The 27202-nt window shown below is 45.0% G+C and overlaps 1 protein-coding gene across 4 annotated transcripts in view; it reads left to right on the forward strand.

Annotated features, from left to right (window-relative positions):
* lrrk1 (leucine-rich repeat kinase 1) overlaps positions 1–27202 on the forward strand; it is a 123834-nt gene that overhangs the window by 91944 nt on the left and 4688 nt on the right. For 3 of the 4 annotated variants that reach the window (XM_031812290.1, XM_031812292.1, XM_031812294.1), the window contains 8 exons: positions 9140–9334; positions 13265–13416; positions 17369–17486; positions 20726–20842; positions 24287–24487; positions 24729–24943; positions 25285–25770; positions 26636–26737. In XM_031812290.1, the coding sequence (XP_031668150.1) occupies positions 9140–9334; positions 13265–13416; positions 17369–17486; positions 20726–20842; positions 24287–24487; positions 24729–24943; positions 25285–25770; positions 26636–26737 (1586 nt within the window). The remainder of the gene's footprint in view (positions 1–9139; positions 9335–13264; positions 13417–17368; positions 17487–20725; positions 20843–24286; positions 24488–24728; positions 24944–25284; positions 25771–26635; positions 26738–27202) is intronic. The other variant, XM_031812293.1, reaches the window with a different exon arrangement.

The following is a 27202-nucleotide window of genomic DNA, read 5'->3' on the forward strand; positions in this document are numbered from 1 at the left end:
AGCGATGAGACAAGACTGTAACTACTAACAATTGGATACCACGAAATTGGGGAGAAAAAGGGGGTACTGTATTGACTGTATTAGGGTCATGTTACTGACTGTATCATTTAGGGTCATGTTAATGACGGTATCATTTAGGGTCATGTTAATGACTGTATCATTTAGGGTAATGTTACTGACTACCATTTAGGGTAATGTTACTGACTACCATTTAGGGTCATGTTAATACCTGTATCATTTAGGGTAATGTTAATGACTATCATTTAGGGTCATGTTAATGACTATCATTTAGGGTCATGTTAATGACTGTATCATTTAGGGTAATGTTACTGACTGTATAATTTAGGGTAATGTTAATGAATATCATTTAGGGTCATGTTAATGACTGTATCATTTAGGGTAATGTTACTGACTGTATCATTTAGGGTCATGTTAATGACTATCATTTAGGGTGACGTTAATGACTATCATTTAGGGTGACGTTAATGACTATCATTTAGGGTAATGTTAATGACTATCATTTAGGGTGATGTTAATGACTAGCATTTAGGGTAATGTTACTGACTGCATCACGTAGGGTAATGTTACTGACTGCATCATGTAGGGTAATGTTTATGACTATCATTTAGGGTAATGTTAATGCCTATCATTTAGGGTAATGTTAATGACTATCATTTAGGATAATGTTAATGCTATCAGTTAGGGTAATGTTAATGACTATCATTTAGGGTGATGTTAATGACTAGCATTTTGGGTAATGTTAACGCCTATCATTTAGGGTAATGTTAATGACTATCATTTAGGATAATGTTAATGCTATCATTTAGGGTAATGTTAATGACTATCATTTAGGGTGATGTTAATGACTAGCATTTGGGGTAATGTTAATGACTACCATTTAGGGTAATGTTAATGCCTAACATTTAGGGTAATGTTACTGGCTGCATCATGTAGGGTAATGTTCATGACTAACATTTAGGGTAATATTACTGACTGTATCATTTAGGGTAACGCTACTGACTGTATCATTTAGGGTAACAGTACTGAATATCATTGTCATGGGGTGCGTAACTGATGGCATGGAAGTCAAATGCAGGAGAGCAGAACTTGGTAAATAGCTGGAGACGTTTAATGTACTTAACTACCGGCATACAAAAACACATGGGCACAAAGCCCGTATGGCACCAGTCACATACAGCACACATACTTACAATAAACAATTCCCAACAAGGACATGGGGGAAACAGAGGGAACATATACAACATGTAATTAGGGAATTGAAACCAGGTGAGTGCGACAACCAGACAAAACAAATGGAACATGAAAAATAGATCGATGATGGCTAGAAGACCGGCGATGTTGACCGCCGAACACTGCCCGAACAAGGAGAGGAACCCACTTCGGAAGAAGTCGTGACAATCATTTAGGTATTCCCAAACTGGGGTACGCGCAATGACGTCGGGGGTACGCCAAATATAAATGTGATTCACTTTTTTTTTTATAAATACATATATATATTATATAACTTTTTTTGAACCATTTATACGTTTTCAAGCAAATGAAATGAGCAGCAGCTACGTTTGGCTACATATGGACCGTTAGTGGAATTCCTGCCAGAGAGTAACGGTTAATGTGATTGGATGTTCATTATTTGACTAGGCTACCTGAATTTGAAAGTTGTGTTGTTATTTCGCTGAACACTACAGTCCATTTATATTTTCCAACGGGGCTATACATTTGGGTGAGGTTTTTTTCTCACCTGACTAGCCTCGTTTCACCGCCGAAAAATCAAATTGAACCATCTAGTGTTCAGCGAAATAACAACACAACTTTCAAATACAGGTAGCCTAGTCAAATAATGAACATCCAATCACATTAACCGTTACTCTCTGGCAGGAATTCCACTAACGGTCCATATGTAGCCAAACGTAGCTGCTACTCATTTCCGTTTGCTTGAAAATGTATAAATAATTTGAGTATTAAGTAGTAAAAAATTTGAGTAGTAAGACATGTATAAAAGCAACAGATACCATTAAAAAGCAGGGGCTAGAAGCGTCTTATATCGTGAGCTACTGAGTAGCAAGAACAGGCAAGCTCCATACTATTGTGGAGGACTTCATTCTTCCTGCTACCACAGATGTGGCTGGGACAATACTGGGGGAAAAGGCCCAAAAACTATACAGACAATGTCTTCATCCAACAACACTGTTTCACGACGCATCAGTGACATGCCAGCAGATCTGTTGAAACAATTACTGCTTTGCATACGAGCCAGTGAATTCTGTAGAAAAGATGGATGAGTCAACAGACGTGGTGGGCCTGGCAGAGCTCCTGGTATATGTCCGTTACGTTTATGGGAGGTCAATTAAGGAAGACATCCTCTTCTGCGAACCACTAGAAACCAGGACAACAGGGGATGATATTTGACATCAGCTTTGTGACATCAAATGGACTCTGGTGGTCAAGATGTGTTGGTATCTGTACTGATGGTGCAAAAGCCATGACGGGGAGACATAGTGGAGTGGTAACGCGTGTGCAAGCAGTTGCTCCCGACGCCACTTGGTTACACTGCAGCATCCACCGAGAGGCTCTTTCTGCCAAGGGTATGCCTGACAGCTTGAAAGACGTTTTGGACACTACAGTGAAAATGGTTAACTTTGTTAAAGCAAGGCCCCTGAACTCTCATGTATTTTCTGCACTATGCAATGATATGGGCAGCGACCATGTAACGCTTTTACAACATACAGAAGTGTGCTGGTTGTCAAGGGGCAAAGTATTGACACATTTTTTTAATTGAGAGACAAGCTTAAAGTTTTCTCTACTGGCCATAAATTTTGCTTGTCTGACCGCTTGCATGATGACGAGTTTCTCACACGACTGACCTATCTGGGTGATGTTTTTTCTCGCCTGAATGATCTGTATCTAGCATTACAGGGACTCTCCGCAACTATATTCAATGTGTGGGACAAAATTGATTAAGAAGTTGGAGCTCTTCTCTGTCTGCGTTAACAAGGACAACACACAGGTCTTTCCATCATTGTATGATTTTTTTGTGTGCAAATGAACTCAAGCTTACAGACAATGTCAAATGTGATATAGCGAAGCACCTGAGTGAGTTGGGTGAGCAATTACGCCAGTTCTTTCCTGAAACAGATGACACAAACAACTGGATTTGTTATCCCTTTCATGCTCTGACTCCAGTCCACTTACCAAGAACCTCATCCAAATTGCAACAAGCGGTTCTGTGAAAATTTAATTTAATCAGAAGCTACTGCCAGATTTCTGGATTGGGCTGCGCTCAGAGTATTCTGCCTTGGCAAATCACGCTGTTAGGACTATGATGCCCTTTGCAACCACGTACCTATGTGAGAGTGGATTCTCGGCCCTCACTAGCCTGAAAACTAAATACAGGCACAGACTGTGTGTAAAATTATTTAAGACTGAGACTCTCTCCAATACAACCCAACATTGCAGAGTTATGTGCATCCTTTCAAGCACACCCTTCTCATTAACCTGTGGTGAGTTATTCACAATTTTCAATGACTGTATCGTTTAGGGTACGGTACTGACTGTATCGTTTAGGGTAATGGTACTGACTGTATCGTTTAGGGTAACTGTACTGACTGTATCGTTTAGGGTAATGGTACTGACTGTATCGTTTAGGGTACGGTACTGACTGTCATGTAGGGTAACTGTACTGACTGTATCGTTTAGGGTACGGTACTGACTGTATCGTTTAGGGTAACTGTACTGACTGTATCGTTTAGGGTAATGGTACTGACTGTATCGTTTAGGGTACGGTACTGACTGTATCGTTTAGGGTAACTGTACTGACTGTATCGTTTAGGGTAACTGTACTGACTGTATCGTTTAGGGTAATGGTACTGACTGTATCGTTTAGGGTACGGTACTGACTGTATCGTTTAGGGTAACTGTACTGACTGTATCGTTTAGGGTAATGGTACTGACTGTATCGTTTAGGGTACGGTACTGACTGTATCGTTTAGGGTAACTGTACTGACTGTATCGTTTAGGGTAACTGTACTGACTGTATCGTTTAGGGTAATGGTACTGACTGTATCGTTTAGGGTACGGTACTGACTGTCATGTAGGGTAACTGTACTGACTGTATCGTTTAGGGTACGGTACTGACTGTATCGTTTAGGGTAACTGTACTGACTGTATCGTTTAGGGTAACTGTACTGACTGTATCGTTTAGGGTAACTGTACTGACTGTATCGTTTAGGGTAACTGTACTGACTGTATCGTTTAGGGTAACTGTACTGACTGTATCGTTTAGGGTAACTGTACTGACTGTATCGTTTAGGGTAACTGTACTGACTGTATCGTTTAGGGTAACGGTACTGACTGTATCGTTTAGGGTACGGTACAGACTGTATCGTTTAGGGTAACTGTACTGACTGTATCGTTTAGGGTAACTGTACTGACTGTATCGTTTAGGGTACGGTACAGACTGTATCGTTTAGGGTAACGGTACTGACTGTATCGTTTAGGGTACGGTACTGACTGTATCGTTTAGGGTAACTGTACTGACTGTATCGTTTAGGGTAACGGTACAGACTGTATCGTTTAGGGTAACTGTACTGACTGTATCGTTTAGGGTAACTGTACTGACTGTATCGTTTAGGGTACGGTACAGACTGTATCGTTTAGGGTAACTGTACTGACTGTATCGTTTAGGGTAACTGTACTGACTGTATCGTTTAGGGTAACTGTACTGACTGTATCGTTTAGGGTAATGGTACTGACTGTATCGTTTAGGGTACGGTACTGACTGTCATGTAGGGTAACTGTACTGACTGTATCGTTTAGGGTACGGTACTGACTGTATCGTTTAGGGTAATGGTACTGACTGTATCGTTTAGGGTAACTGTACTGACTGTCATGTAGGGTAACTGTACTGACTATCATTTGCTGTAACGTAACTGACTTATATTGACATTATTTATTTAATTCCATGCAGTATCTATATACACTGAGTGTACAAAACATTCAGAACATCTTCCTAATATTGAGTTGCACCTCCCCATCAGTTTTTTGCTCTCAGAACATCCTCAATTTGTCAGGGCATGGACTTTACAAGGTGTCGAAGCGTTCCATAGGGATGCTGGTCCATGTTGACTTCAATGCTTTCCACAGTTGTCAAGTTTTCTGGATGTCTTTTGGGTGGTTGACCATTCTTGATGAACACGGGAAACTGTTGAACGTGAAAAACCCAGTTCTTGCAGTTCTTGACACAAACCAGTGTCCCTGGCACCTACTACCATACCCTGTTCAAAGGCACTTAAATATTTGTTATTGTCCATTCACCCTCTGAATAACACACATACACAATCCATGTCTCAACTGTCTAAAGGCTTAAAAATGTCACTTTATTGTCTGATTAATAACATGTGTCTGATTTAGTAACGTGTGTCTGATTTAGTAACGTGTGTCTGATTAGTAACGTGTGTCTGATTAGTAACGTGTGTCTGATTAGTAACGTGTGTCTGATTTAGTAACGTGTCAAATCAAATCAAAATCAAATCAAATCAAATCAAATTTATTTGTCACATACACATGGTTAGCAGATGTTAATGCGAGTGTAGCGAAATGCTTGTGCTTCTAGTTCCGACAATGCAGTAATAACGAACAAGTGATCTAACTAACAATTCCAAAAAAAACTACTGTCTTATACACAGTGTAAGGGGATAAAGAATATGTACATAAAGATATATGAATGAGTGATGGTACAGAGCAGCATAGGCAAGATACAGTAGATGATATCGAGTACACTATATACATATGAGATGAGTATGTAAACCAAGTGGCATAGTTAAAGTGGCTAGTGATACATGTATTACATAAGGATGCAGTCGATGATATAGAGTACAGTATCTACGTATGCATATGAGATGAATAATGTAGGGTAAGTAACATTATATAAGGTAGCATTGTTTAAAGTGGCTAGTGATATATTTACATCATTGTGTGTCTGATTAGTAACGTGTGTCTGATTTAGTAACGTGTCTGATTAGTAACGTGTGTCTGATTAGTAACGTGTCTGACTAGTAACGTGTGTCTGATTAGTAACGTGTGTCTGATTTAGTAACGTGTGTCTGATTAGTAACGTGTGTCTGATTAGTAACGTGTGTCTGATTAGTAACGTGTGTCTGATTAGTAACGTGTGTGTGCTGCTGTAAGTGAAATGTAAGGAGATGTGTGTGTGTGTTTTACTGTGCAGGATGTCTGGGTACTATATTTTTAAACTATGTGTCCATACAGCATGTAGAGTGTATCATTTACCACGTCTATGACTAAGGCATCCATTCCCTCATGCCTGTATGACTGTACTGGACCTACAGTAATGTCCCATAGCCTACCCGTCTGAGGTGAAGTGTTCCTGTAAATGCCAGGTTTCTTGTGGAATATATTCTATAGTGTACTGGAATTTACTCAACTTGCCCTCTGTGTTGGTTAGGTGGGCAATTAGCTCCAGCTTTTTCTGCTCATTAGCCAATCATCTCTCGTCCTGATATTAATTATCCAATTAACTCTCCCTCTGTGGTTGCTCATCTGGCAATCGACTCCCACTCTGATATGTATTAGTCAACCATGAATTAGCCAACTACGGTATGAAGCCAACCAACCAACTCTGTCTCTGTGTACTTTAATCCTATGGGCTTGTATGTCCTCATTTTAATGAGCCTTTCCAACATGGCTGTCTACCATCTCTGGGCTCCACTCTCTCTAGGGGGTCTGGGCTGGCTTAGCAGGGCTTTTAAGTGGTTTGACGCACACACACACACACTGGTTTGACTGTTTTTCTAGGGAGTTAAATCTCCTTTAACTCTCCAACTCGATTGAGCATCCTCTCATAGGAAAGTGAGAGGTGTCTTTAAACCATCACGTCAATACTCTGACTCTGTTCTGCTGTTAAACCCTCACGTCTATACTCTGACCCTGTTCTGCTGTTCTCAGCCAATCATGTCCCTCCTGCCATACTTGAATCCTTTTTGGATTCCTCTTTGATTTAACTTCAAATGAGGTTTCAGGATGTAGTTATTGTAATGCTGCAAGAAGAGATGGAGAGATTGACCATAATGGAAAGACTGAGAGATGGAGAAAGATAGTGATTAAAATGGAAGGACAGAGATGATTGAAAGAGAGTGTGATTAAAATGGAAAGACCGAGATGGAGAAAGAGCGAGAGAGAGAGAGACGGATAAAGAGCGAGAGAGAGAGAGATGGAGAAAGAGCGAGAGAGAGAGAGATGGCGAGAGTAAAATGGGAAGACAGAGAGATGGAATACCAGACATTCTGTGTCCTTAACTAATCTATAAACAGGGTATACATAAATAGTGTGTAATATAATAGTATAATATTCAACAACCCATATTTTCTTTGGCGACATTGGATTTCCCCTTTCATACCAATGATAGAGATTGATGACAGACGAGGCCTTATAAAAATGTACCATAGAGAATATACCACGGCCTTCCCTGTAGCCTCTCTGACCCCGAGGACCACGCCCTTACCTGTAGCCTCTCTGACCCCGAGGAACACGGCCTTACCTGTAGCCTCTCTGACCCCGAGGACCACGGCCTTACCTGTAGCCTCTCTGACCCCGAGGACCACGGCCTTACCTGTAGCCTCTCTGACCCCGAGGAACACGTCCTTACCTGTAGCCTCTCTGACCCCGAGGAACACGGCCTTACCTGTAGCCTCGCTGACCCCGAGGACCACGGCCTTACCTGTAGCCTCTCTGACCCCGAGGACCACGGCCTTACCTGTAGCCTCTCTGACCCCGAGGACCACGGCCTTACCTGTAGCCTCTCTGACCCCGAGGACCACGGCCTTACCTGTAGCCTCTCTGACCCCGAGGACCACGGCCTTACCTGTAGCCTCTCTGACCCCGAGGACCACGGCCTTACCTGTAGCCTCTCTGACCCCGAGGACCACGGACGTTGAGGATTCTCAGAATAGTTGCCAAGTGATGTCATCGTGGCGAGGAGCCAGGACTGCTCCCGTAACACTAACAGAGCGTGGAAACTCACCACTCGGTGCATTTTGGCCCCATCTGTCTGCGCTGTGTTAAATAAACCCTGGGAAGAAAGCCACAGTGGGCTGTTCATCTCAAGCTCATGGCCATTCATAGAAAGGAATTCAACTTGGACTGTTTTTTGGACTGAAAATATGCTGTTTTGTGTTCCATCACCAAGCTGAATGGCCTTCATAGATAACATTAGTCTGACTATTACAATGGGATGACTGGTGTGGTGTGGTGTGGTGTGGTGTGGTGTGGTGTGGTGTGGTGTGGTGTGGTGTGTGTGTGTGTGTGTGTGTGTGCATGTGCATGCATTTCAATTCAATTGAAGAAGTTTATTGGCATGGAAATGTACATTGCCAAAGCAATTAAATCAATATAGATATATATACACTGACTGTACAAACCATTCAGAACACCTTCCTAATATTGAGTTGCACCCCCTTTTGTGCTCAGACAGCCTCAATTCGTCGGAGCATGGACTACAAGGTGTGGAAAGCATTCCACAGAGATGCTGGCCCATGTTGACTCCAATGCTTCCCACAGTTGTGTCACGTTGGTTGGATGTCTTTTGGATAATGGACCATTTTTTTTATTTCACCTTTATTTAACCAGGTCGGCCAGTTGAGAACAAGTTCTCATTTACAACTGTGACCTGGCCAAGATAAAGAAAAGCAGTGTGACACAAACAACACAGAGTTCCACATGAGATAAACAAACATACAGTCAACAACACAATAGAAAAGTCTATATACAGTGTGTGCAAATGAGGTGAGGTAAGGCAATAAATTCATTCTTGATACACCAAGGAAACTGTTGAGTGTGAAAAACCCAGCAGTGTTGCAGTTCTTGACACAAACTGGTGTCCCTGGCACCTGCTACCATACCCTGTCCAAAGGCACGTAGATGTTTTGTCTTGCTCATTCACCCTCTGAATGGCACACATACACAAAGAGCAGGTATTCTTAATGTTATGTACACTGTGGATAACATATTAAATCAATCTCTCTCTCTCTCTCTCTCTCTCTCTCTCTCTCTCTCTCTCTCTCTCTCTCTCTCTCTCTCTCTCTCTCTCTCTCTCACACACTCTCAGGTGGATATGTTCTCGTATGGGATGGTTGTGTATGAGTTGCTGTCAGGTTGTAGGCCTGCGTTGGGCCAGCACCAGCTCCAGATAGCTAAGAAGCTGTCTAAAGGGATCCGTCCCACCCTGGGACACCCAGAGGAAGTCCAGTTCCACTGTCTGCATGGCCTGATGATCGAGTGCTGGGACACTAAGCCTGAGAAGGTGAGGGGCTGTGGGCTGGGACACTAAGCCTGAGAAGGTGAGGGTCTGTGGGCTGGGACACTAAGCCTGAGAAGGTGAGGGTCTGTCGGCTGGGACACTAAGCCTGAGAAGGTGAAGGGCTGTGGGCTGGGACACTAAGCCTGAGAAGGTGAGGGTCTGTGGGCTGGGACACTAAGCCTGAGAAGGTGAGGGGCTGTGGGCTGGGACACTACGCCTGAGAAGGTGAGGGGCTGTGGGCTGGGACACTAAGCCTGAGAAGGTGAGGGGCTGTGGGCTGGGACACTAAGCCTGAGAAGGTGAAGGGCTGTGGGCTGGGACACTAAGCCTGAGAAGGTGAAGGTCTGTGTGCTGGGACACTAAGCCAGAGAAGGTGAGGGGCTGTGGGCTGGGACACTAAGCCTGAGAAGGTGAGGGTCTGTGGGCTGGGACACTAAGCTTGAGAAGGTGAGGGGCTGTGGGCTGGGACACTAAGCCTGAGAAGGTGAGGGGCTGTGGGCTGGGACACTAAGCCTGAGAAGGTGAGGGTCTGTGGGCTGGGACACTAAGCCTGAGAAGGTGAGGGGCTGTGGGCTGGGACACTAAGCCTGAGAAGGTGAGGGGCTGTGGGCTGGGACACTAAGCCTGAGAAGGTGAGGGTCTGTGGGCTGGGACACTAAGCCTGAGAAGGTGAGGGTCTGTGGGCTGGGACACTAAGCCTGAGAAGGTGAGGGGCTGTGGGCTGGGACACTAAGCCTGAGAAGGTGAGGGGCTGTGGGCTGGGACACTAAGCCTGAGAAGGTGAAGGTCTGTGGGCTGGGACACTAAGCCAGAGAAGGTGAGGGGCTGTGGGCTGGGACACTAAGCCTGAGAAGGTGAGGGTCTGTGGGCTGGGACACTAAGCTTGAGAAGGTGAGGGGCTGTGGGCTGGGACACTAAGCCTGAGAAGGTAAGGGGCTGTGGGCTGGGACACTAAGCCTGAGAAGGTGAGGGGCTGTGGGCTGGGACACTAAGCCTGAGAAGGTGAGGGGCTGTGGGCTGGGACACTAAGCCTGAGAAGGTGAGGGTCTGTGGGCTGGGACACTAAGCCTGAGAAGGTGAGGGTCTGTGGGCTGGGACACTAAGCCTGAGAAGGTGAGGGGCTGTGGGCTGGGACACTAAGCCTGAGAAGGTGAGGGGCTGTGGGCTGGGACACTAAGCCTGAGAAGGTGAAGGGCTGTGGGCTGGGACACTAAGCCTGAGAAGGTGAAGGTCTGTGGGCTGGGACACTAAGCCAGAGAAGGTGAGGGGCTGTGGGCTGGGACACTAAGCCAGAGAAGGTGAGGGTCTGTGGGCTGGGACACTAAGCTTGAGAAGGTGAGGGGCTGTGGGCTGGGACACTAAGCCTGAGAAGGTGAGGGGCTGTGGGCTGGGACACTAAGCCTGAGAAGGTGAGGGTCTGTGGGCTGGGACACTAAGCTTGAGAAGGTGAGGGGCTGTGGGCTGGGACACTAAGCCTGAGAAGGTAAGGGGCTGTGGGCTGGGACACTAAGCCTGAGAAGGTGAGGGGCTGTGGGCTGGGACACTAAGCCTGAGAAGGTGAGGGGCTGTGGGCTGGGACACTAAGCCTGAGAAGGTGAGGGTCTGTGGGCTGGGACACTAAGCCTGAGAAGGTGAGGGTCTGTGGGCTGGGACACTAAGCCTGAGAAGGTGAGGGGCTGTGGGCTGGGACACTAAGCCTGAGAAGGTGAGGGGCTGTGGGCTGGGACACTAAGCCTGAGAAGGTGAAGGGCTGTGGGCTGGGACACTAAGCCTGAGAAGGTGAAGGTCTGTGGGCTGGGACACTAAGCCAGAGAAGGTGAGGGGCTGTGGGCTGGGACACTAAGCCAGAGAAGGTGAGGGTCTGTGGGCTGGGACACTAAGCTTGAGAAGGTGAGGGGCTGTGGGCTGGGACACTAAGCCTGAGAAGGTGAGGGGCTGTGGGCTGGGACACTAAGCCTGAGAAGGTGAGGGGCTGTGGGCTGGGACACTAAGCCTGAGAAGGTGAGGGGCTGTGGGCTGGGACACTAAGTTTGAGAAGGTGAGGGGCTGTGGGCTGGGACGCCAATATTCACACTAGTAAGTCAAGCTGTGCTGGCTTGAATATGCTCTTTTTAAAGAGGAAAGTGTGATGACTCATCCGCACCACTATAATGATATCATGCTATCTTTCATACATCTAGATGTGTATTAACAACTGATATTATAATGCTGTGTGGCTTACAGCAAGGATCATCAACTAGATTCAACCATGATTTTTTTTCTTAAATGCATAGTCAGGGGGCCGTAAACATAATTACAAATAATTTGTAGACTTCAAATTTATCACAAGAAGCCCAAACAGATATAATATTTGACTAAAACGTAATAATATCAAACCTTACTTACATTTGTGTACGATCCCTTATACACTACATGACCAAAAGTATGTGGACACCTGCTCGTAGAACATCTCATTCCAGAATCATGGGCATTAATATGGAGTTGGTACCCCCCTTGCTGCTATAACAGCCTCAACTCTTCTGGGAAGGCTTTCCACTAGATGTTGGAACATTGCTTCTATTCAGCTATAAGAGCATTAGTGAGGTCGGGCACTGATGTTGGGTGATTAGGCCTGGCTTGAAGTCGGCGTTCCAATTCATCCAAAGGTGTTCAATGGGGTTGTGGTCAGGGCTCTGTGCAGGCCAGTCAAGTTCTTCCACACCGATCTCGAAAACCACTTTGTGCAAAGGGGCATTTTCATGCTGTTGCCACAAAGTTGGAAACACAGAATCATCTAGAATGTCATTGTATGCTGTAGCGTCAAGATTTCCTTTCACTGGAACTAAGGGGCCCGAACCATGAAAAACAGCCCCAGTCATTATTTCTCCTCCACCAAACTTTACAGTTGGCACTATGCATTCGGGCAGGTAGCGTTCTCCTGGCATCCGCCAAACCCATATTCGTCCGTCAGATTGTCAGATGGTGACTCGTGATTCATCACTCCGAAGAATGCATTTCCACTGCTCCAGAGTCCAATGGAGGCGAGCTTTACACCACTCCAGCCGACGCGTGGCATGCTGATCTTAGACTTGTGTGCGGCTGCTCGACTATGGAAACCCATTTCATGAACCTCCTAAAGAACAGCTCTTGCGCTGACGCTGCTTCCATAGGCAGTTTGGAACTCTGTAGGGAGTGTTGCAACCGCGGACAGACTATTTTTACACGCTACACGCTTTAGCACTCGGCGGTCCTGTTCTGTGAGGTTGTGTGGCCTACCACTTCACAGCTGAGCCGTTGTTGCTCCTAGAAGTTTCCATTTCACAATAACAGCACTTACTGTTGCCCGGGGCTGCTCTAGCAAGGCAGAAATTGATTTGTTGGAAAAGTGGTATCCTTTGACGGTGCCACATTGAAAGTCACTGAGCTCTTCAGTAAGGCCATTCTACTGCCAATGTTTCCCTATGGAGATTGCATGGCTGTGTACTGGATTTTGTACATCTGTCAGTAATGGGTGTGGCTGAAATAGCCGAATCCACTCATTTGAAGGGGTGTCCACATACATTTTTATATACAGTATCGTATATCTTTGGGGCGGCAGGGTAGCCTAGTGGTTAGAGCGTTGGACTAGTAACCAAAAGGTGGCAAGGTACAAATCTGTCGTTCTTCCCCTGAACAGGCAGTTTACCCACCGTTCCTCGGCCGTCATTGAAAATAAGAATTTGTTCTTAACTGACTTGCCTAGTTAAATAAAGGTCAAATAAATCTCTCTCTATTATGCATGGGAATACTGATTTACATTTTCAAAATGGGGCTTGGGGCTGATTTGGTGTTTTTACAGTCTTTTATGTCCAACATTCTTTTTGCTAAGATAAAATCACCAGTCCACTGGCCACCAATTGGGGAACCCTGGCTTACAGTATGACATAGTGACTGTGTGTCTCTCTCTTGATCCAGAGGCCCCTGGCCATGCAGTGTGTGAGGCAGATGCAGGAGCCCAGTTTCCCATGTCTGAAGTACCTGCTGGCCTGTGACACACACTCCCAGCTCTTCCTGTCTCACTTGCAGGGACACAGCGCTGTGTTCTGGGACGGGGACAAGGATGACAGGTTGGTTTCTCTTTGTGTTGATTTCAGAGGTTTTCCTGGCCCAAACAGTCTCAGTGTAGAGACTTCCTGAGGATCTGAGGGTGTATTTCAGCTGCTTATGCTTGGACTGTCTCATAAAGAGCAGAGGAGGCAGAACACACTCATACACATACATACTGTGCACATACCTCTCTGAGAGTAACACACACACACACATACATACTCTGCACATACCTCTCTGAGAGTAACACACTCACACACATACATACTCTGCACATACCTCTCTGAGAGTAACACACTCACACACATACATACTGTGCACATACCTCTCTGAGAGTAACACACACACTCACATACATACTGTGCACATACCTCTCTGAGAGTAACACACTCACACACACATACATACTGTGCACATACCTCTCTGAGAGTAACACACTCACACACACACACATACTGTGCACATACCTCTCTGAGAGTAACTCACACACATACATACTGTGCACATACCTCTCTGAGAGTAACACACTCACACACACATACATACTGTGCACATACCTCTCTGAGAGTAACACACTCACACACACATACATACTGTGCACATACCTCTCTGAGAGTAACACACTCACACACACATACATACTGTGCACATACCTCTCTGAGAGTAACACACTCACACACATACATACTCTGCACATACCTCTCTGAGAGTAACTCACTCACACACATACATACTCTGCACATACCTCTCTGAGAGTAACACACTCACCCACATACATACTGTGCACATACCTCTCTGAGAGTAACACACTCACACACACACTCTGCACATACCTCTCTGAGAGTAACACACTCACACACACACTCTGCACATACCTCTCTGAGAGTAACACACTCACACACACACTCTGCACATACCTCTCTGAGAGTAACACACTCACACACACACTCTGCACATACCTCTCTGAGAGTAACACACTCACACACACACTCTGCACATACCTCTCTGAGAGTAACACACTCACACACACACTCTGCACATACCTCTCTGAGAGTAACACACTCACACACACACTCTGCACATACCTCTCTGAGAGTAACACACTCACACACACACTCTGCACATACCTCTCTGAGAGTAACACACTCACACACACACTCTGCACATACCTCTCTGAGAGTAACACACTCACACACACACATACTCTGCACATACCTCTCTGAGAGTAACACACTCACACACATACATACTGTGCACATACCTCTCTGAGAGTAACACACTCACACACACACACATACTGTGCACATACCTCTCTGAGAGTAACACACTCACACACATACATACTGTGCACATACCTCTCTGAGAGTAACACACTCACACTCCTGTCTCATAAAGAGCAGAGGAGGCAGAACACACTCACACACATACATACTGTGCACATACCTCTCTGAGAGTAACACACACACACTCCTGTCTCATAAAGAGCAGAGGAGGCAGAACACACTCACACACATACATACTCTGCACATACCTCTCTGAGAGTAACACACACACACTCCTGTCTCATAAAGAGCAGAGGAGGCAGAACACACTCACACACATACATGCTCTGCACATACCTCTCTGAGAGTAACACACACACATACATACTGTGCACATACCTCTCTGAGAGTAACACACACACACTCCTGTCTCATAAAGAGCAGAGGAGGCAGAACACACTCACACACATACATGCTCTGCACATACCTCTCTGAGAGTAACACACACACACACATACTGTGCACATACCTCTCTGAGAGTAACACACACACACTCCTGTCTCATAAAGAGCAGAGGAGGCAGAACACACTCACACACATACATACTGTGCACATACCTCTCTGAGAGTAACACACACACATACATACTGTGCACATACCTCTCTGAGAGTAACACACACACACACATACTGTGCACATACCTCTCTGAGAGTAACACACTCACACACATACATACTGTGCACATACCTCTCTGAGAGTAACACACACACATACATACATACATACTGTGCACATACCTCTCTGAGAGTAACACACTCACACACATGTGACTGTGTGTGTCTGTGTGTGACTGTGTGACTGTGTGTGACTGTGTGTGTCTGTGTGTGACTGTGTGTGTCTGTGTGTGTCTGTGTGTGACTGTGTGTGTCTGTGTGTGACTGTGTGTGACTGTGTGTGTCTGTGTGTGTCTGTGTGTGACTGTGTGTGACTGTGTGTGACTGTGTGTGTCTGTGTGTGACTGTGTGTGACTGTGTGTGTCTGTGTGTGACTGTGTGTGACTGTGTGTGACTGTGTGTGACTGTGTGTGCTTTGGGACTGGGAGATAATCTCACCACGATAAAGGCAGCTTTCATCGCTCCATACAGGTGGTGCTAATGACTGCTATTGCCTGCAGCTGTCCTGCTGTTAACATAGAGATCCTTTGTAATTCTAATACCCCCTCATAGAGGTATTGCGCCAGGGCTTCCAGCATGGGAACCGACCATGAGAATGACATGATAACTGTCAGCAGGTACTACTCCGCCAGGGGAAGAAGGAGAAAGATTGAATACTGTCCTAACTCTGTGTCAGGGTAACACGGTTAAATGGTGTGTATTGTCTCGGTATGACTTGTTGGACTACTGTGTGTGTGTGTGTGTGTGTGTGTGTGTGTGTGTGTGTGTGTGTGTGTGTGTGTGTGTGTGTGTGTGTGTGTGTGTGTGTGTGTGTGTGTGTGTGTGTGTGTGTGTGTGTGTGTGTGTGTGTGTGTGTGTGTGTGTTCTAGAAACTGCGATAGTGAATGTGTGTTGTCTCATAGGAACTACAGTGTGGTAGTGAATGTGTGTTGTCCTATAGGAACTACAGTGTGGTAGTGAATGTGTGTTGTCCTATAGGAACTACAGTGTGCTAGTGAATGCGTGTTGTCCTATAGGAACTACAGTGTGCTAGTGAATGTGTGTTGTCCTATAGGAACTACAGTGTGGTAGTGAATGTGTGTTGTCCTATAGGAACTACAGTGTGGTAGTGAATGTGTGTTGTCCTATAGGAACTACAGTGTGGTAGTGAATGTGTGTTGTCCTATAGGAACTACAGTGTGCTAGTGAATGTGTGTTGTCCTATAGGAACTACAGTGTGCTAGTGAATGTGTGTTGTCTTATAGGAACTACAGTGTGGTAGTGAATGTGTGTTGTCTTATAGGAGCTACAGTGTGATAGTGAATGTGTGTTGTCCTATAGGAACTACAGTGTGCTAGTGAATGTGTGTCCTATAGGAACTACAGTGTGGTAGTGAATGTGTGTTGTCCTATAGGAACTACAGTGTGGTTGTGAATGTGTGTTGTCTTATAGGAACTACAGTGTGGTAGTGAATGTGTGTTGTCCTATAGGAACTACAGTGTGGTAGTGAATGTGTGTTGTCCTATAGGAACTACAGTGTGGTAGTGAATGTGTGTTGTCCTATAGGAACTACAGTGTGGTAGTGAATGTGTATTGTCCTATAGGAACTACAGTGTGGTAGTGAATGTGTGTTGTCCTATAGGAACTACAGTGTGGTAGTGAATGTGTGTTGTCCTATAGGAACTACAGTGTGGTAGTGAATGTGTGTTGTCTTATAGGAGCTACAGTGTGATAGTGAATGTGTGTTGTCCTATAGGAACTACAGTGTGCTAGTGAATGTGTGTCCTATAGGAACTACAGTGTGGTAGTGAATGTGTGTTGTCCTATAGGAACTACAGTGTGGTTGTGAATGTGTGTTGTCTTATAGGAACTACAGTGTGGTAGTGAATGTGTGTTGTCCTATAGGAACTACAGTGTGGTAGTGAATGTGTGTTGTCCTATAGGAACTACAGTGTGGTAGTGAATGTGTGTTGTCCTATAGGAACTACAGTGTGGTAGTGAATGTGTGTTGTCCTATAGGAACTACAGTGTGGTAGTGAATGTGTGTTGTCTTATAGGAACTACAGTGTGGTGAACGTAGAGACGGGTCAGGTAGAGGTGAAGAGGATGCCGTGTCCAGGAACCAGGCTGAGCTGTCAGATGAAGATGGATAACACCTTATGGACCGCCACAGAGGTTGGCCAAACTATCACTAACACTGGGGTTGGAGTTGGCCAAACTATCACTAACACTAGGGTTGGAGTTGGCCAAACAATCATTAACACTGGGGTTGGAGTTTGCCTCACAATCACTAACACTGGGGTTGGAGTTTGCCTCACAATCACTAACACTGGGGTTGGAGTTGGCCAAACAATCATTAACACTGGGGTTGGAGTTGGCCAAACAATCATTAACACTGGGGTTGGAGTTGGTCAAACAATCATTAACACTGGGGTTGGAGTTGGCCAAACAATCATTAACACTGGGGTTGGAGTTGGCCAAACAATCACTAACACTGGGGTTGGAGTTGGCCAAACAATCACTAACACTGGGGTTGGAGTTGGCCAAACAATCATTAACACTGGGGTTGGAGTTGGCCAAACAATCACTAACACTGGGGTTGGAGTTGGCCAAACAATCATTAACACTGGGGTTGGAGTTGGCCAAACAATCATTAACACTGGGGTTGGAGTTGGCCAAACAATCACTAACACTGGGGTTGGAGTTGGCCAAACAATCATTAACACTGGGGTTGGATTTGGCCAAACAATCATTAACACTGGGGTTGGATTTGGCCAAACAATCATTAACACTGGGGTTGGGGTTGGCCAAACAATCATTAACACTGGGGTTGGGGTTTGCCTCACAATCACTAACACTGGGTTTCCTATGGACATTAGAATAGAATACTTATATTTATTCATACATGTTCTTTGCATCTGACAGTTGACTTAAATGTGAGTTTACATAAACTCTGGGGGTGGGGTTGGCCAAACAATCACTAACACTGGGGGTGGGGTTGGCCAAACTATCCTTAACACTGGATTTACATTGCAAGTTTACAGTTTACATAGCCCTCTGTCACAATGGAACTCAGCATGACATAAAAGACGTAAAGCCATTAGCCTTCTTAGGTGGATTTCATAATGTAACCAATGTACATGTTGACACCATGTCAGTACAATTGCTCTCACCATACCATAAGTATGTTCATCTCTAGTCTAACCTGTCATGTTACCTGGTGAGGCAGTGTAAAGTCTAGTGATAACATGTATGGGGAGTGTCACTGGGAACCGCCAAGAATACACAGGTATTTATGGAATTAGTACCTGTGTTGGCAAAATTTTGAAAGTATTGCTCTGCCCATGAAATGGAAGCTTATAACATTATCCACCTTGAGTAGATGATGTATATCTGTATACGTTTAGTTTCTGTAAGTGTCTGATCGTGCGTGTACTGTACCAATCAAAAGTTTTTACTATTTTATACATTGTAGAATAATAGTGAAGACGTCAAAACTATGAAATAACACATGGAATCATGTAGTAACCAACAAAGTGTTAAACAAATCAAAATATGTTTTAGATTTTAGAATCTTCAAAGTAGCCACCCTTTGCCTTGATGACAGCTTTACACACTCTTGGCATTCTCTCAACCAAAGCTGTCATCAAGGCAAAGGGTGGCTACTTTGAAGAATCTCAAATATAACATGTATTTTGACAAATACATTTAAACTCAGTTTTTCACAATTCCTGACATTTAATCTTAGGTCAGTTAGGATCACCACTTTATTTTAAGAATGTGAAATGTCAGAATAATAGTAGAGAGAATGATTTATTTCAGCTTTTATTTCTTTCATCACATTCCCAGTGGGTCAGACATTTACATACACTCAATTAGTATTTGGTAGCATTGCCTTTAAATTGTTTAACTTGGGTCAAACGTTTTGGGTGAATTTTGGTCCATTCCTCCTGACAGAGCTGTTGTAACTGAGTCAGGTTAGTAGGCCTCCTTGCTCGCAAATGCTTTTTCAGTTCTGCCCATATATTTACTATAGGATGGAGGTCAGGGCTTTGTGATGGCCACTCCAATACCTTGACTTTGTTGTCTTTAAGTCATTTTGCCACAACTTGGGAAGTATGCTTGGGGTCTTTGTCCATTTGGAAGACCCATTTGTGACCAAGCTTTAACTTCCTGACTGATGTCTTGAGATGTTGCGTCAATATATCTACATCAATTTTCCTCCCTCATGATTCCATCTATTTTGTGAAGTGCACCAGTCCCTCCTGCAGCAAGCACCCCCACAACATGATACTGCCACCCCTGTGCTTCACGGTTAGGATGGTGTTCTTCGGCTTGCAAGCCTCCCCCTTTTTCCTCCAAACATAACGATGGTCATTATGGCCAAACAGTTCTATTTTTGTTTCATCAGACCAGAGGACATTTCTCAAAAAAGTACGATATTTGTCCCCATGTGCAGTTGCAAACAGTAGTCTGGCTTTTTTATGGCGGTTTTAGAGCAGTGACTTCTTCCTTGCTGAGCGGACTTTCAGGTTATATCGATATAGAACTTGTTTTACTGTGGATATAGATACTTTTGTACCCGTTTCCTCCAGCATCTTCACAAGGTCCTTTGCTGTTGTTCTGGGATTGATTTGTACTTTTTGCACCAGAACGCGTCTCCTTCCTGAGCGGTATGACGGCTGCGTGGTCCCATGGTGTTTATACTTGCGTACTATTGTTTGTACAGATGAACGTGGTACCTTCAGGCATTTGGAATTTGCTCCCAAGGATGAACCAGACTTGTGGAGGTCTACAATGTTTTCTGAGGTCTTGGCTGATTTCTTTTGATTTTCCCATGATGTCAAGCGAAGAGGCACTGAGTTTGAAGGTAGGCCTTGAAATACATCCACAGGTACACCTCCAATTGACTCAAATTATGTCAATTTTAGTCTCTCAGAAGCTTCTAAAGCCATGACATAATTTTCTGGAATTTTCCAAGCTGTTTAAAGGCACAGTCAACTTAGTGTATGTAAACTTCTGACCCACTAGAATTGTGATACAGTGAATTATAAGTGAAATAATCTGTCTGTAAACAATTCTTGGAAAAATTACTTGTGTTATGCACAAAGTAGATGTCCTAACTGACTTGCCAAAACTATAGTTTGTTAACAAGAAATGTGTGGAGTGGTTGAAAAAGTTGAAAAGTTTTAATGACACCAACCTAAGTGTATGTAAACCTCCAACTTCAACTGTACATACATCTGTGTGTGTGTATTTACTTGTGTGTGTGTGTGTGTGTGTGTGTGTGTGTATTTACTTGTGTGTGTGTGTGTGTGTGTGTGTGTGTGTGTGTGTGTGTGTGTGTGTGTGTGTGTGTGTGTGTGTGTGTGTGTGTGTGTGTGTGTGTGTGTGTGTGTGTGTGTGTGTTCTAGGAGCAGGAAGTGTTCATCTACAGTCTAAAGGAGATGTGTCCACTGAGCCAGCCCCAGAAACAGATCTCCTGTCCTGCTATAGTCACCTGTCTGTTCCCCGTGCCCGCCAGAGACCAGGTAACTCTCCTGTTGTCACCTGTCTGTTCCCCGTGCTTGCCATAGACCAGGTAACTCTCCTGTTGTCACCTGTCTGTTCCCCGTGCCCGCCAGAGACCAGGTAACTTTCCTGTTGTCACCTGTCTGTTCCCCGTGCCCGCCAGAGACAAGGTAACTCTCCTGTTGTCACCTGTCTGTTCCCCGTGCCCCCATAGACCAGGTAACTTTCCTGTTGTCACCTGTCTGTTTCCCGTGCCCGCCAGAGACCAGGTAACTCTCCTGTTGTCACCTGTCTGTTCCCCATGCCCGCCAGAGACCAGGTAACTCTCCTGTTGTCACCTGTCTGTTCCCCGTGCCCGCCAGAGACCAGTTAATTCTCCTGTTGTCACCTGTCTGTTCCTCATGCCCGCCAGAGACCAGGTAACTCTCGTGTTGTCACCTGTCTGTTCCCCGTGCCCGCCAGAGACCAGGTAACTCTCCTGTTGTCACCTGTCTGTTCCCCGTGCCCGCCAGAGACCAGTTAATTCTCCTGTTGTCACCGGTCTGTTCCCCGTGCCCGCCAGAGACCAGGTAACTCTCCTGTTGTCACCTGTCTGTTCCCCGTGCCCGCCAGAGACCAGTTAATTCTCCTGTTGTCACCGGTCTGTTCCCCGTGCCCGCTAGAGACCAGGTAACTCTCCTGTTGTCACCTGTCTATTCCCCGTGCCCGCCAGAGACCAGGTAACTGTCCTGTCGTACTGTTGTCAACTGTCTGTTCCCCGTGCCTGCCAGAGACCATGTAACATACTGTTCACTACTGCCCTGTATGGTTGTCATGATACCAGTATCACAATAATACCATATTCGAATTTCCATGGCGAACACATGTAGCAGACTACTATTTGGTCCTTTAGGAACCTTTCATACAATATTGTGTATAGCTTAGAAAATAAACACATTTGACTCTGGGTGATAACATGATGCTCTTTGTTTCCAAAATTAGGATTGTTTTCCTTTAGAATTGAAATCCGCATCATGTTTTGTTTCCTTGCTACCAGACTTATTGCGATACTGCTACCGTGACAACCCTATCTCAAACCATCTCCTAGACCAGTAGTTCCCGAACCGGTCCACCAGTAACCCCAACAATACACATTGTTTTTGTAGCCCCAGACAACCATAAATGATTACACGGATCTGTGTGAGAAAGAATTATGGGAACCCAACCCATTGTTGTTCCGTCATCTACTAAACCCCAATGTAACTCTGATACACTGGATAATCTGTGTTCTCTTATCTCTGTACTGTAAAGTGTTTATACAGTAACAGAACAGCAGTTGATAATAATACGGTACCATCTAACTGCCTTCCAAACCAGCCTGACTGTTTTCACCGTTTGTAGGGGTTTATTTGCATTCTGACCATCATTAACTAACACAGCTACTGTGGTAAAAGAGGTTTTACGGGCTTCTTAACAGTAGAAATGCCAGCCCTCGAGCGGTCCCACTCTGAGCCAATGGCGCAGTCTTTTTGATGTCAACATTCAAACAGTATAAATCCATTAATAAATGCATCCCGAAAAATGTTCCTTTGGTTGTGTTTATGAAGGTAACATTAGAATACAAATGTGTATATTTTTTTAAGAACATAATAGCATTTTCATTAGTATATGTTACTGTAGCCTATTTGTAAAAAGAAAACGAAAAACCACTAACCACACCCATTATAATTTCATTTTGGCAGGTCTTAAGAAACATTGAAATAAGAAAATGTACTTCAAAAGAACAGAACATATGATGTGTTTTATTATGTTACTAGTCTGTGCTTAGTGGCCTGGGCTGTATGCTGCCACGTGTTCATGTGTGGAGTGCATGGACGCGGTTACTCTTGGTAAAAGTGAGAGAGATTTTTATTTTGTTGTTGAATTTTTACCCCTTTTTCTCCCCAATTTCATGGTATCCAATTGTTAGTAGTTACTATCTTGTCTCATCGCTACAACTCCCGCACGGGCTCGGGAGAGACGAAGGTCGAAAGCCATGCGTCCTCCGAAACACAACCCAGCCGCACTGCTTCTTAGCCGCACCAATGTGTCGGAGGAAACACCGTGCACCTGGTTAGCGTGCACTGCGCCCTGCCCGCCACAGGAGTAGGTATGGAATGATTATTCATTTCCAATACAATCTCTTAGTTGTGGTCATTTGTGGTGCCCAGATCATTGTAATAATGTTCTGCCTCCCCGACCATCCGACTGACTAAAATGGGCCAGTGGCTGAATCTAGTTGCCTACGTCTGCTGCAGGGGGATTTTAAAAAGACACTTTTTGTTGCTCCGTTTCCCTGCCTCTGTATCAAGTCCAAGCTGCACTAGTCCATCTCTTCATATACAATTTGACGATTGTTAATATTGTCACCCATCAGACTATTGTCCATTTAATCTTGTGTTTAGGCTAACTCTATTATTATGTGTAAAATGTATTTCAATATAGTTTAGGTGTAGTTTAGATGGGCCATCTGCTGTGTGTGTTAAATATACTTATTTAGGAAAAGTCAATGGCCACGTCATTTCAAAGTGTTAATGAGTTTTGTGTCAACATGACGCTTTCAGTGCTTCTAGTGATCACTGCCTTTTTACAGGAGCACTGCCTGTTTGCCCCCCCACCTCCCCTTCACCCCCCTCTCCCTAGACCCTCAGCCCTTTGAAGTGTCCTGTGGCTGGGGTAGTCCAGGTGTTGAGTCTGACCTAGTGGAGCCTGCTGTCTGTCTGGGGATAAGGAGCTAAAGGCTCTCTCACATTATACCTGCAAGGCACTTTGAGTTGCTTGCCTCGAAGAAGGGGAGCAGAAGTGTTGGATAGTTCCATTTGTTTGAACTTTGACAGAAGCAACACCCCCAAAGTACCATAGCTCTATGTAACATATTTCTGACACGTCGGCTGTTCAGGGTGTTACACTGCAGACGTGGAGCCCCCTTTGATCTTTCCCTCCTTCCCAGAAACCCATCCTCCACTGAAGTCAGCTGTACAGGTAGAACAGTCCTGCTGTAGGACAACAGTAGAACAACCACTGGTAGTTGCTAGGGGGACTGTGAGGTCGTGGGAGGAACAACTCTGGGGAAAACATTCTACAGTGACACTTAGCCTCTGACCTGGTTGTATGACATGTAAATATGTGTTGGGAATGACGAACGCTATCAAACGCATATTTACACTTAAATTAGAAGAGCGTACAGTAGATTGATTTACTGGTTGTATTATTTACTGCAGCACTGCAGTCTTTTTACTGCCCCACTCTCTATTCTAACTTAGTAAACAAGAATGTTTTCACCTCCGTTCATGCTTTTCATCTAGTCTTCAGTCTTTATCAAGGTTGGGATGTGTTGTTGATATCTTTACTATCTCTGTCTCTCTCTCCCTCTCCACGTCCCTTCAACCACTCTCCATTCCATATACACCCCCACAACCTAACATTCTGGTCTCCTCCCACCCAAGCAGACCCAGGCGTGTGTCTTCATGGGGATGTCAGACGGTCTGGTGGCAGTGTACTCTCTAATGGATGACATGCCTGTGGAAGGAGAGACCTACCTGTGTTCTCACACCCTCAATATGACCATGTTTGGGATGGAGGACTCTGACCCCAGACAGAGACCCTACCCAGTCAGGAGCATGGTCCTGGTCCACAGTGGATCCCAGGTTGGAATAGATATATCAATATGCCGATATATCGAAATGTATCTATTTATCTATCTATCTAGATATTCTGATATATTTCAATATACCTGTATTCCACAATGTCCAATGATGAAATAGTAAATAATTGTATACAGTAGTGAAATACCGGTAACCTCATTACAATATTACTGGGTTAAACTCTGGTAATATGAATGGTTATCATAAAGTGTAAATCTTATCTCCACCTCGCTCTTCCTCCCAGCTGTGGTACACCCATGGTCCAGGCCTGCTGGTGATCGACTGCCGGACCCTCCAGGCGGTGCATCGTCTGGACCCCTACGACCCACCATCCTCCATACAGGCCCTGGCCTCCAGCCCCTGTCTGTGGGGGGATGAGGCAGTGTGGACCCTGGACGACCACACCAACACCCTGCAGCTGTACCACGCTGCCACCTACCAGCTCTGTGCCACGTACAGGTGTGTGAGATGTGGGTGGGTGGGGTGAGGTAGTGTTAGACTAATGGGTAGAACACTGCTATAAGATACACTGGTGGTATTAGGACACAGCTATAAGATACACTGGTGGTATTAGGACACAGCTATAAGATACACTGGTGGTAGGTAGGACACAGCTATTGGATACGCTGGTGGTATTAGGACACAGCTATAAGATAAGCGGTACAAATAAACAGCCAAGACACAATTTATAATAGGGATCCATAATAAATACAAATACACAGCCAAGACACAATTTCACTATGCAACAGACCATGTGACCAATACATACACATAATACAAATGTCATTTCGTCATTGCAGCTGTGGAGATGCCAACCCTCTCCGGGACGTGTTCACTGTACAGCGACCTGCAGGGGTTACCATGGCTACTAGTCCTGACCTTGACTCAAAGAGGAAGAGTCTAGATGAGGAGGAGGAGGAATGTCCTAACGACAAAGTGACGCTGATCTACAGCGAGGAGGCGGGAACTCAGATCATCCAGCACCAGGATTCGCTGACTGACTACTGCTCCATCTCTTCTGACTCCACCCCTTCGCTGGGATTTGACCGATCCGGCCCCTTGTCAGAGCCGCTGGGATTGGACAGATCCAGTTCCTGCGCGCTCAGCTCATTGGCTAGTTCCAGCAGTATGCCTTTTTCCACTGAGGAGGAAGAGAGGCCTCAGGACCAACCAGACGACCCTGACCCTGTGGTGAACTCTGACCCCACCACAACCTTTACCACCACTCCCCCCCACCTGCAGGCCCTCACTGTGCTGGCTGTCAATGGAACCCTTTGGATCCCCAGGTACCCACAATGCTACACACACAAACCCAGCATGTCACACTGTCTTACAACAGACTTTTTTGCAGTCAAGAAAAGATTGCTATACCATATTTAGTTGGTTCCTGAGACATTAACACTCCTCCAGGCGTTGTGAGATCTGATACTGCAACATTTCCATCGGGTCTGTCTGGTCCTACTCCAATCTGTTTTGGATGTAAGCACTAGTTGTTATTTATGGGAAGTTGTGTTTCCATAGCTTGGGCTGACACTAAAGACGTGAAGAGCAGAATCAACAACCACTGAAATATCTGAACGGTTCCTTTTGTGAAGGAAAAGGCTTTTTAGAAAAGGCCCAAATGGCCCAGTCTGGATCCAGGTCAGGGTCTTTTTCTGGCCCAGAGTAGACTTGTTTTGGGCCAGTCTTCAGAGGGTGAAACAGGGTAAAGTCTTATGGTGTAAATATGCCAACAGATGAGACTTAGGTCTGTCCTCAAATCACAATTTAGAGTTTTGAATAAGGTTTGTCATTTACAAAATACTATTCAACTAACCAAGTATGTCAAACATAAAAATAAAAAATGTGCAAAGTGACCATGATTGCTACCGTTAGTTGTTGTGCTAGTCAGCTATAGCTTGTTCTCGATCTAACTTTCTAGTTAATGGTGAGCCAATATATTTTATCATGGCTTTGTCTTGTCCCTCTGCAGCAGACACGTTTTGGGCTTCTTTGTCATTATTGAGCCAATACTCGAATCAGCAAGAAGTGATTTGAATCAGAGTATAATTAGAATCTATGAGTATAATCTACGTGGTCAGCCCCACTGAAACACTACCTATTTGACTCTGCCAAGAACAGATCTTTAGTCACTACTGTGTTGTGTTCCAGGAGTGGTGGTGACGTGATGGTGATCGAGGTCCAGCGGCAGACAGGACAGCTCAGGGGGCGTGTCATCGCTGTGCTCTGCCCCCCCGGAACTTCCTCTTACGGGTAAGATCATATCCTGTCAGGAAGGCTGTTTCTCAATAGTCTAAAGGGACAGTTTGAGATGCATCCATTCTTTTTGATAGCCAGTAAGGTGTATAGACTGTCTGTCCAATCAGCTTCCACCATGCTGATGGAACAGCCAGTTACAAATCCACTCCTAGCCCCACCCCCTAGACAATGCTTTTAAATCTGAGAAGTCTGGATAGGTTTTGTGAATATGGTAATAGCCCTCCCTTGCCCTCTGATAGGCTAGATCAGGGCTGCTGCCTTGGAGCGCTACCGTCCTGCAGGGTTTCAGTCCAAACGTTATTTAGCACACCGTAGTTTATTAGCTGCTTACCAAGACTTTAACTAGCTGAATCAGGTATGTCAGGTTGGGGCTGGACTGAGACCTACAGGATGGTATATCTCCAGGAAGAGGGTGGAGCAGCACTGGCCTCAATGATATTTCCTTTGGGATCGATAGGA

Source organism: Oncorhynchus kisutch, unplaced genomic scaffold (assembly GCF_002021735.2).
Source record: "Oncorhynchus kisutch isolate 150728-3 unplaced genomic scaffold, Okis_V2 Okis03b-Okis08b_hom, whole genome shotgun sequence".
Classification (NCBI taxonomy): Eukaryota; Metazoa; Chordata; class Actinopteri; order Salmoniformes; family Salmonidae; genus Oncorhynchus; species Oncorhynchus kisutch.